Source organism: Hemitrygon akajei, chromosome 1, assembly GCF_048418815.1.
Source record: "Hemitrygon akajei chromosome 1, sHemAka1.3, whole genome shotgun sequence".
NCBI lineage: Eukaryota > Metazoa > Chordata > Chondrichthyes > Myliobatiformes > Dasyatidae > Hemitrygon > Hemitrygon akajei.
The window spans coordinates 189145542-189157387 of NC_133124.1; the positions used below are offsets into that span (position 1 = coordinate 189145542).

Sequence of the window (11846 nt, forward strand, 5' to 3'; positions counted from 1 at the left end):
GTGTACAGCTGTGATAATCCCCCCTGCCCCCCCCCCCCGGTCAATAGTGCAACTTCTTCCCTCTCCAATTTACCTCCCTCTGTATCCTTTCTGAAACATTGAAAAGCTGAAACATTAAAGCATCCGATCCTAAACACAAGAGATTCTGCAGATCCTGGAATTCCTGAGCAATACCCACAAAATGCTGGAGGAACTCAGTAGATCAGGCAGCATCCGTGGAGAAGAATAAACAGTCAGCGTTTCAGCCCGACCACCTTCTGAAGAGGAGGAGGCCAGAACAAGTAGGTGGAGGGAGGGGAAGGAGGACAGGTGGAAGGTGATGGGTGAAGCCAGGTGGGTGGAGGAGGGGAGATTTAAGTGAGAAGCTGGACCTACCGCCGTAAAGAGCAAGATCTTCCAGTGCCCACCCATTTTAATTCCACTTCCCATTCCCATTCCGACATGTCAGTCCATGGGCTCCTCTACTGTTTGGTGACACACTCTGGTTGGAGGAGCAACTCCTTATATTCCATCTGGGTAGCCTCCAACCTGATGGCATGAACATCGATTTCTCCAACTTCTGGTAATGCCCCCCTTTTCCCTCTCTCATCTTATCTCCTTACCAACCCCTCACCTCCCTCTGGTGCTCCTCCCCCTTTTCTTTCTTCTATGGCCTTCCGCCCTCTCTTATCAGAATCCCCCTTCTCCAGCCCTGTATCTCTTTCACCAATCGGCTTCCCAGGTCTTTACTTCACCCCTCCCCTCTCACGTTTCACCAATCACCTTGTGTTTCTTCCTCACCCCACCCCCCACCTTCTAACTCTGATTCCTCATCTTTTTCCTCCTGATGAAGGGTCTCGGCCCGAAACGTCCATAAACACTGCCTGGGCTGCTGAGTTCCTCCAGCAGATTTCTAGCGTCTGCAGATGTTCTCTTGCTTGTGAGAAGCTGGCAGGTGATAAGTGGAAAAGGAGTCTGAGAGAGGAGAGTAGACCATGGGAGAAAGGGAAGGAGGAGAGGCACCGGGGGAAGGTGATAGGCAGCCGAGGAGAAGAGGTAAGAGAGGGGAATTGAAAACAGGAGGAGGAGGGGTAAAATTATCCCGTTTCTCTCAATCATGTCTCTGCCACATTATAGATCTAGTACTGATCCATGCTCTGGATCCATCACTCTTACCTGTTATACTTGTAGCTTTAAAAAAAATACTTCAACCCATCCGTTTTATTTTAGTACTTTATTCCTACCTGTTCCTCCTTACAGACCTTCTTGTCATGACATCTACCTTCCTTCCCATCCCATCATTTTCAGACCCGGTGCTGAGGTTTGCGTCCACCTGGAAACTAGTTTAGACCCTGCCGAGATCACGAGTGAACCTCCTGCTCCTCCTCCGGTTAAGGTGCAATCCGTCCCTCTTGTGCACGTTGTCCCTGCCGCAGGAGAGTTTGCAGCGATCCAAGAATCTGAAGCCCTGTCTTCCGCGGTAGTTCCTTAGCCATGCAGTCATCTGTTCTGTCTTTTTATTCCTGCCCTGGGAGTAATCTATCCTCACTCCCTAAACGTACCGTGCAGGGCCCCTTCCCCGTTTCAACTGATGTGGTTGGTGCACCACGGTCTCTGGCTGTTCACTCTCCCCTTTGTGAATGTTCTGTGACCAGTCCAAAGCATCTTCAACGCAAGAGCCCAGGAGGCAACAGACCACTGTGGTGTCTGTTTTACAGCCATATAATCTCGTGTCTGTCCCCATAACAATCAAGTCTCCCTATCACTTGTGCTCTGCCTGGCCTTAACCTTCCCTGCTGAGCCCCGGAGCCAATCAGAATTTCCACTGACCTGGCTGCTGCTACTTTAACCCCAAAAGGGTATGCTTGTTGCTAAGGGGTATGGCCGTAGAAGAACCTTGCGCTGTCTGCCCGTTCACGCTACCTTTCCCAGTGGTCACCCAGCTCTCTGCTGCCTGCTTCTTAGCTCCTCGCTAAGGCGTTCCAGATCACCCAGCTCCAGCTCCAGTTCCTTTACGTGGTCCGGGAGCCACAGCTGAGTGTACCCCCTGCAGGAGAAGTCACCAGGGACACCGGCGGTCTCCCTGATCTCCCGCGCCCTGCAGGAGACACCACTGCTCCAGCTGCCAGCCCAGCCGCTCCGCTGGGGAAGGTGCTTCCAACATTACCCGCACCTGCAGTTCAGCCTCCTCTCATTGAAGCCTCAGCCCCCATCACGGCGCTTACATCTCAAGCACAGCTGCTCCCCAAAATGGCCGCTCTACCAGGGCTTGCTTCTCTCTTATAACCTTTAAAACGCTCATGGTTTCTCTCCTCTGCTGCTCAGGCTGCTGGAACTGGGGCACAAGTCCTTTTACCTAAAAACCAGCATCGATAAGACCATAAGTCAGGGAGAAAAATTAGGACATTCAGGCCATCGAGACCATTCGATCATGACTGATTAATTTTCTCACTCACCTCCATTCTCCTGCCTTCTCCCTCACTAATCAAGAACTTGTCAATCTCTGCTTTAAATGGACTCAACTGACTTAGCCTCCACAGCCGTCCACGGAATCATCACCCTCTGGCTAAAGAAATTCCTCCTCATCGCCATTCTAAATGGACAGCCCTCTATTCTGAGGCTGTGCCCTCTGATCCGAGACTCCCCCACTTTAGGAGACATCCTCCCCACATCCTCTCTACCTAGGCCTTTCAATATTCGATAGGTTTCAATGAGATCTCCCTTCATTCTTTTAAACTCCAGAGACTATAAGCCCGCAGCCATCAAAGGCTCCTCATAAGTTACACTTGTCATTCTCGTAAACATCCTCTGGACCCTCTCCAATGACAGCACCTTCTTTCTGAGATGAAACTGCTCACAGTTCTCCATGCGGTCTGAACAATGCCTCGCATTAAATCCTTACTTTTACACTCTTGTCCTCGAAATGAGTGCTCACATTCCATTTGCCTTCCATACCACAGACTCAGCATGCCAGTTATCCGTTAGGGAATTCTGTGCAAACTCTCCCAAGCCCCTTTGCAAATCTGATTTTTGAACTTTCTCCATTTAGAAAATAGTCGACGCCTTTATTCCTTCTATCAAAGTGCATGACCGTACACTACGTTCCATCTGCCACTTCTTTGCCCACTTTCCCAATCTATCTAATTCCTTCCACAGACTCCCTGCCCCTCCACCTACCTTTGTATCATACATAAGCTTGGCCAGAAATTCATCAATTCCAACCATCCAAATCATTCACATCTAACGTGAAAACCCACGGTCCCAACACCGACTCCTGCCGAAAACCATTAGTCACTGGCAAACAATCAGAAAAGGACTCCTTTATTCCTACCACACACACACACACACACACACACACACACACACACACACACACACACACACACACACACACACACACACACACACACACACACACACACACACACACACACACACACACACACACACACACACACACACACACAATGCTGGAGGGACTCTGTAGGCCAGGCAGCATCTATGGAAAAGAGTAAACAGTCACAGTTTCTGGCTGAGACCCTTCATCAGGAATGTTAACCCTTTATTCCTACGCATTGCTTCCTGCCAATCAGCCAATCTTCAACTCATGTTTGTATGTTTACTGTAACACCCTGGGCTTTAATTTTGTTTAGCAGCCTCATGTGCAGCACCTTGGCAAAGGCCTTCTGAAAATACAAGTAAATATCATTAATTAACTCTCCTTTGTCCATCCTGCCTGTTGTTTTCTCAAAGAATTCCAACAGATCTGTCAGGCAAGGTTTTCCTTAAGGAAACTATGCTGACATTGGCCTGCCTTTTTTTAATCATGTGCCTCCAAGTACCCCAAAACTTCATTCTTAATAATGGACTCCAACATCTTCCCAACCACTGAAGTTAAGCTAACTGACCTATGATTTCCTTTCTTCTGCCTCCCTCCCTTCTGGAAAGAGTGGAGTGACATTTGGGATTTTCCAGTCCCCCGGCATCATTCCAGAATCTAGTAATTCTTGAAAGATTACTACCAATAGCAGGCTGCAGTCATCCATTGGTAAGGCAGTGTGAGGTTTAAAAGCATCTCAAGACCTATTAGAATTTTTCAGCAGGCTGCAGTCATCACAATCTTTTAGGCACCCAGCAAGGCCAATAAAAAGAAGTGAGGTGTAAGCAGATCGGCCATTGTTGGAGTGGGCAGTGTTAAAGTGACCAGGCTTGGGTGAGAACAGGCGCAGGCTAGAACTTAAGCTTGAGAAGTTAGAAGTATAACCAGTGTAGGCTGGGTATTTCTGGCGCTGGAAAGCTCTTCCTGTGAGATGTGGGATTTCAGGATGCCTAACGGTCTCCCTGGTGAGGACACTCAACTTCAGCTCCTGACTGACAAGTTCAGGGAGCTGGAGCTGAATGTTAAGAACCTCAGACTTTTGCTAAGGTGGTCACACTCAGAGTGATAGTAGATGGGTGACCACCAGGAGAAGTAAAGGGAGTGCAGGGTTCCCCTGTGTCCATTCCTCCCAGCAACAAGTACACATCTTTAGATACTGCTGGGGAGGATGACCTGTCAGGGCTCAGGAGCAGAGCCAGGCCAGTGGCACTTCTGAGGCTCAGCAGGGAAGGTACAATGATAGTGACAGGAGACTCGAAGTTTTGGGGGAAGGACAGCAGGTACTGTCGTCGCAAAAGGGAAGCCCGAGTGGTGTATTGCCTCTCGGGTGCCAGGGTCCAGGAAGTCTTAGAGCAGCTGCAGAAGGTTTTCAAGATGCAGGGTGAGGAGCCAGAGGTTGTGGTGCACACGGGTCGAAAGCAGGAGGAGGTCCTGCGCACTGAGTATAGGGAGTTAGGGAAGAGGATGAAGAGCAGAACGGCCGAGGTAGTAATCTCGGGATTACTCCCAGTACCACGTGCTAGTCAGGGCAGGGATAGGAAGATGGTACAGATGAATGAATGGCTGAGGAATTGGTGCAGAGTTTCAGATTTCTGGATCATTGGGATCTCTTCTGGGGAAGGTATGACCGGTACAAATAGGACAGTTTATTCCCTGAAACTGACGGGGACCGATATCCTTACGGGCAGGTTTGCTGGAGCTTTTGGGTTGGGTTTAAACTAATTTGGTGGGACGGGGAAGTGGGAATCGGAGTGATGGGGCAGTTGGTGAACAAGTCAATCCATTGTGTAGTGAGACTGTGAGGCAGATGGCAGGGCAACATTGCAGTCAGTGGGATGAGTTGAAGTGTAACATGGGGGAAATATCAAAAAGGTTGATGAATACAGGAGTGAAGGTATTGTGTTTGAATGCACACAGTATGTGGAATAAAGAACTGATCTTGTTGCACAGTTAGAGATAATAAGGTATGACACAGTGAGCCTCACTGCAAAAAGATCATATTTGGGAGCTAAACTTCCAAGGATACACCTTGTATCAAAAGGACAGGCAGGCAGGCAGAGGGGGTAGTGTGGCTCAGTTGGTTAAAAATGAAATCAAGGAAGAGATATCATAGGATTGAAAGGTGTAGAATCGTGGGTAGAGCTAAGAAACTACAATGGCAAAAAGATCCTGATGCAAGTTATATACAGGCCTCCAAATAGTAGCCAGGATGTGGGATATGAATATCAGCGGGAGATAGAAAAGGCATGTATAATGGCAATGTTACACAAGTCATGGGGGATTTCAGTATGCAGGTATATTGGGAAAATCAGGTTGGTGCTGGATTCTAAGAGAGGGAATTTGTAGAATGCCTGTGAGAGCAGTTTGTGGTCGAGCTCACTAAGGGACAAGCAGTTCTGGATTGGGTGTTGTAGAACCAGATTTGATTAGGGAGCTTAGGGTAAAGGAACCCATAGGAGGCAGTGATCACAATATAATAGCGTTCACCCCACACCTTGAAAGGGGGGAGATAAAGTCAGATGCATCAGGCGTGAGGTTGCTCCAGGAAGACAAGATGAGGGAGAATCCCAAGGGCTTCTGGAGATATGTTAAAAGCAAAAAAATAACAAGGGACAAAATAAATTTGTCCCCTGAAAGAGCAGAGCGGCCATCTAAGCATGGAGCCAAAAGGGATGGGGGAGATTTTAAATGGAGTTTTTGCATCTGAGTTTACTCGGGAGGTGGACACAGGGTCAATTGAAGTGAGGCAAAGCTGCAGCAAGTTTATGGACCATTTACAGATTACAGAGGAGGAAGTGTATGCTGTTTTGAGGTAAATTAGGGTGGATAAATCCCCAGGGTTTCAGACCCTGTGGGAGGCAAATGCAGAAATTGCTGGGGCCCTAGCAGAGGTATTGAAGACATCCTTAGCCATGGGTGAGGTGCTGGAGGATTGGAGGATAGCTAATGTTGTTCCGCTATTTAAGATAGGCTCTAAGAATAAATCAGGAAATTATAGGCTAGTGAGCCTGACATTAGTAATGGGAAGTTATTGGAAAGTATTCTAAGGGACCGGATGTATAAGTATTTGGACAGGTGGGGACTGGTTAGGGATAGGCAGTTTGCTTTGTCTGTGCTAAGTCATGTTTAACCAACCTTATACAGTTTTTCAAGGAAGTCACCAGGAAAGTGAATGAAGGCAAGGCAGTGGGTGTTGTCTACATGGACCTGAGCAAGGCATTAGACAAGGTCACACATGGCAGGTTGGTCAAGAAGTTCAACTGCATGAAAGACCAGGTAGTAAATTAGATTAGGTATTGAATTCACGAGAGAAGCCAGAGAGTAAGGGATTGGTGCTGGGTCCGTTGTTGTTTGTCATCTATGTCAACGACCTGTATCATAATGTGGTTAACTGGATCAGTAAACTTCCAGAAGACGTCAAGATTGGGGTGGAGTGAACAGGGCGGAAGACTATCATGGCTTGCAGAGGGATCTGGACCTGCTGGAAAAATGGGCTGAAGAATGTCGGATGGAAGTTAATGCTGACAAATGTGAGAGTTTGCACTTTGAGAGGACAAGCCGGGATAGGACTTACTCAGTGACCAGTAAGACACTGAGTGCGGCAGAACAGAGAGATCTGGGAATAGAAATCCATGGTAGATAGGGTCCTAAAGCGAGCCTTTGGCACATTGGCCTTCATCAATCAACGTATTGAGTTCAGGAATTGGGATGTTATGTTAAAATTGTATAAAACATTGTTGGAGTATTGTGTCAACACACACAAAACGTTGGAGGAACTCAACAGGCCTATGGGAAAGAGTACAGTCGACATTTCGGGCTGAGACCCTTCATAAGCTGAGGTTGGATGATACTATGACTAAAGGTCATGGATTAAGGGTGAAATGTTTAAGGGGGACATGTGGAGAAACCTCTTCATTCAGAGGATGGTGAGAGTGTGGAAAGAGCTGCCAGTGGAAGAAGTGCATGAAGGTTTGACTTCAACACTTAAGAGAAATTTGGATAGGTACATGGATGGAAGAGCCATGGTCTGGGTGTGCGGGTTGATGGGCTAGGACGATTAATAGTTGGGCACAGACTAGTTGGACTGAAGGGCCTGTTTCTGTGCTGTAGGGCTCTATGACAGGAGGACTATAACCATGGGGTCTGACATGCTGCTGGTGTCTTCCACAGTGAAGACTGATGCAAAATACTTATTAGGTTTGTCAGTACTGGATTGAACCTGGGTGATGAGAGCGGCGAGATAACGGTCTTATAAGTTGCACTATCGTGGTGTTCCGCAGGGATCTCTCCTCCTTGTGATTTTTATCAATGACCGGGATGAAGAAGTTGAAGGGTTGATTAGTAAGTCTGCTTATGGCACAAATGTTGGGGGTGTTGTGGATAGTCTGGAGGGGGGGGGGGAATTGTCAGATGTTACAGTGGGACATCGATAGGATGCAGAACTGGGCTGCGAAGTGGCAGATAGGTTCAACCTAGATAAGTGTGAAGTGGTTCATTTCGGTAGGTCAAATTTGAAGGCAGAATATGATATTAATGGTATTGGTAGTGTAGAGGATCTGAGAGATCTTGGGGTCCATGTCCATAGGACATTCAAAGCTGCTGCGCATGCTGACAGTGTTATTAAGAACACATGATGTGTTGGCATTCATCCACTGTAGGACTGAGTTCAAGAGCTGAGAGGTAACGTTACAGCTATATAGGACCCTGGTCAGACCCCACTTGGAGTACTGTGTTCGATTCTGGTCACCTCACTACAGGAAGGGTATGGATTCTATAGAGGAGATTTACAAGGATGTTGCCTGGATTGGAGGGCTTGCCTTATGGAAATAGGTTGAGTGAACTCGGCCTTTTCTCCTTGGAGTGACAGAGGATGAGAGGTGACCTGATAGAGGTGTATAGGATGATGAGAGGCATTGATCGTGTGGATAGTCAGAGGCTTTTTCCCTGGGTTGAAATGGCTAACCCGAGGGGGTATAGTTTTAAGGTGCTTGGAAGTAGGTACAGAGGGGATGTCAGGGGTAAGTTTTTCCACACAGAGAGAGGTGGGTGTGTGGAATGCACTGCCAGCGAAGGTGGTGGAAGCGAATACAAAAGGGTCTTTTAAGAGACTCTTAGATAGGTACATGGAGCTTAGAAAAACAGAAGGCTATGCGTTAGGGAAATTCTAGGCAGTTTCTAGAGTAGGTTACATGGTCAGTACAACATTGTGGGCCGAAGGGCCTGTAATGTGTCGTAGATTTCTGTGTTCTATATTGTGCCGTCCTCGGGCTTTAGACTTGAAACCTTAATTCTGCTTGTCTCTGTATGACTACAACCTAATTTTCTGAGCATTCCTAGATTTAAAAAAAAAATTCTGTGTTATTTTGTTTATGCTCTGCCTGTATATGACTGCACGGTAGTGTGCTTTATAGCACTGGGGATCCTGGCTTAATTCCCGCCACTGCCTGTAGGGAGTTTGTACACCTCCCCTACAGGAATGTTTCCTCCCACATTCCAAAGACGTACGGGTTGGAGTTATTAATTTGTGGGCACGCTACGTTGGTGCCGGACGCGCGGTGACACTTGCGGGCTGCCCCCAGCACACCCTCGGACCGTGTTGGCCGTTGATGCAAGTGGCGCATTCCATGGTTTCGATATACGCGTGTGAGAAATAAAGCCAAACTTTATCTTTCCTTCACGGTATTCTGTGCAGCTCTGTTCACGGTGTTCACACGGTTGTACGCTGCTTGTTCTCGGTTTCTGACGACCTGTGACTTCCTGCAGGTGCTTGGTGAAGTGGCTGGAGATCCGTTGTGTCTGTCCGATGTGCAACAAACCGATTTCTGGGGCACCGGAGCAGCAGCAAGCGATCGGCACTCTCCTGGATGAGCTCGTGTGATCGAGCGCTCCAATTGGAACGGACACCGGAACACCAGAGAGAGCTTTCTGATCCTTTTTTGTTACTTGACTTTTGGTTGGAGCGTTGGGAGTGTGGAAGGATCTAACCCACAGTGTGTGCCACGGTACTGGGGGCAGAATGATGCTAAGCAACGGAGTAATTGGGAAATCTCCAAAACAACCCCACAAAACTTCTGAGGAACCGAACTCACTCAGCTGGTCGGTTTCTGACCCAAGCTCCTTAATTGCAGCCACCGGGGAAGCTCGTGGTGAGTTGCTGATCTACACATGCCAAGGGGCCTCAGCTCGCATTCCTGCACTGTGCCGGCTCTCTTGATCACAGCTGATGCAATGGTCAGAGGAGCTGTGACCAGACGACCAACGACACCCTGGGCAGAGAGAGACCCCCGTCCCATTCTGATCACTGCTCACGCTGCTTCCAGAGGTGTGTGTGTGTGTGTGTGTGTCTACATTCATACAGACAGATTGGCTTGCTGGGCAAGACACACATGGGAACAAGCGACTGAGATCAAGGTGGTGCTCCATAGGCGAGGCACAGGGTCGCACCACACTTCCATGACCTCTGCCCTTCGCCCAGCGTGCAGACCTGGTGGTGCTTCCCGCACGTTGCTGTACATGCTGTCGAGCATCTTCTGCCCGTAGATTCATTTCACAGGGTGCAGGGATCACACTGCTGCCTCGTCCACCTCCGCTTCGACCCGTGCAAGTGGAACGAGCGGCAGTGTGTACGGCTACCGGCCATAACGGGCGAGAGTGAAACGAGTTTACTGTCATTTATCCAGGATTTTCGTTCTTTCACAAACGGTGCAGTTGATTGAGTTGGAATGTTTATTATAGAAATGCATGTGTAAACATTATTAAACAATTAGCCATCAGCCGCCTGAAAGAGGCTTCTCTCCCGACCAGGCTCAAATATCTCTTTCGGGCACAGAGTGAAAGGTCTGAGTCAGAGCGATTGTGAAATCAGTTTCAGGTTGTCACGCGGAGCCTCAGCATTAAGGGTCATTGACAGACCAGAGTGGAGTTCGCCCTGCCGTGCGGGCTCTCCTGTAATCGTGCTGAACATTACGTGTCTTTTTGTAACTTACTGGCACAACTGTTTTGTACATATTTTAAATAAATGCTTAGAATCTTTTCCTTTTATGAAGGATTTTCTTTCACTGTAAAATAATTTAATAAATACTTGCTTCCAGTGTACCTTAATGCTGTGAGTATATTTGGGAATGGGGTTACAAAGTGCATCCTTACTTGTGTCCAGTACCCACATTCCCTGTAAAGGTATGTATGTATGTATGTATGTATGTATTTATTTATTTTCTTTTTTTAATTTTTATTTTTATTGAAGGAATGACACAATACAGAATACATACTGCATTACATTTTCCTCCATTTTGCTTTTATATCTTACCCCTAAACAAACCTCCCCTCACCCTCCCTCCCCGAACATACCATGGCAGCTAATGTATTTACAATACAACACTTCACAAATACAAGTACGGACATTTCACAGCCATACCCCCACACTCCTTCAAGACGAAGGCCCACACACATCCACAACATGTCAGATGATCCAGAATACACTTATATTACAATTCATCAGCCACCCTGTGAGGTAAAACAGATGCGTGTTAAAACTGAGGCAACTTCCCAAGTGCAATCAGATGCCCTGAACTAGTAGGTAATTCCTTTAGACTCCCAAAATATGACAAGAAAGGTCCCCATTTCGAATAGAACTTTTTCACAGACCCCCTCAAAATGAATTTAATCTTTTCTAATTTCAGAAAAAACATTACATCCTCTAACCAAGCAGCAGCAGATGGGGGAGGGGCAGATTTCCAGACCAGCAAGATTCTCCTACAGGGCAAAAGCGATGTAAATGCAACGATATCCAACTGGCTTGCATTTAAACCCAAAGCATCATCCGCCACACCAAATACAGCTATAAGCGAGCAAGGTCTCAGTGTCACCCCTGAAACCTCACTGATAATTTTAAAAACCAGTGCCCAGTAGCCATCAAGCTGAGGACAAGACCAAAATGCATGCACTAAACCAGCCGGAGAGAAGGAACACCGGTCACAGCCAGCGTCTGTCCCGGGATATATGTCAGCAAGCCTGGCTTTACTTAAATGTACCCTGTGTAAAACTTTAAATTGTATGAGCCCCAGTCTAGCACATGATGATGAGGAATGAACCCTATTCAATGTTTTTGCCCAATATTCCTCAGCCAGATCCATACCAAGGTCAATCTCCCACCTAGTCTTAGTTTTGTTTAGGTCTTGAACTCCCAAAGACATCAGCTGAGAGTATAGTACAGAGATCAGCCCTTTATTATTAAAGCTAAGAGTGAGTTTTTCCCACAACATAGCAGGTGGTAGATCAGGAAAAGAGGGAAATTTTTCCTTGACAAGGTGGCGAATCTGCAGATATTTTAAAAAATGATTATGCTATCAGAACTATCAAATATATTACCAGTGTACAAATCCTTAATGTGCAGAAGACCGTTCAAACCCCATTGTCTAAAAACTGAATCGAGTGTGCAGGGAAGAAATAAATGGTTTCTATGAATGGGACCCAAAACTGAAGCTGATGT

At 47.2% G+C, this 11846-nt stretch overlaps 1 protein-coding gene across 4 annotated transcripts in view; it reads left to right on the forward strand.

The window, feature by feature from the left end:
* Positions 1–10459, forward strand: part of rnf122 (ring finger protein 122) — a 35811-nt gene extending 25352 nt beyond the window's left edge. For all 4 annotated transcript variants that reach the window (XM_073057131.1, XM_073057149.1, XM_073057139.1 and 1 more), the window contains one exon: positions 9122–10459. In XM_073057131.1, the coding sequence (XP_072913232.1) occupies positions 9122–9236 (115 nt within the window). In that variant the 3' untranslated portion in view covers positions 9237–10459. The remainder of the gene's footprint in view (positions 1–9121) is intronic.
* The last annotated feature ends 1387 nt before the right edge of the window (positions 10460–11846 follow it).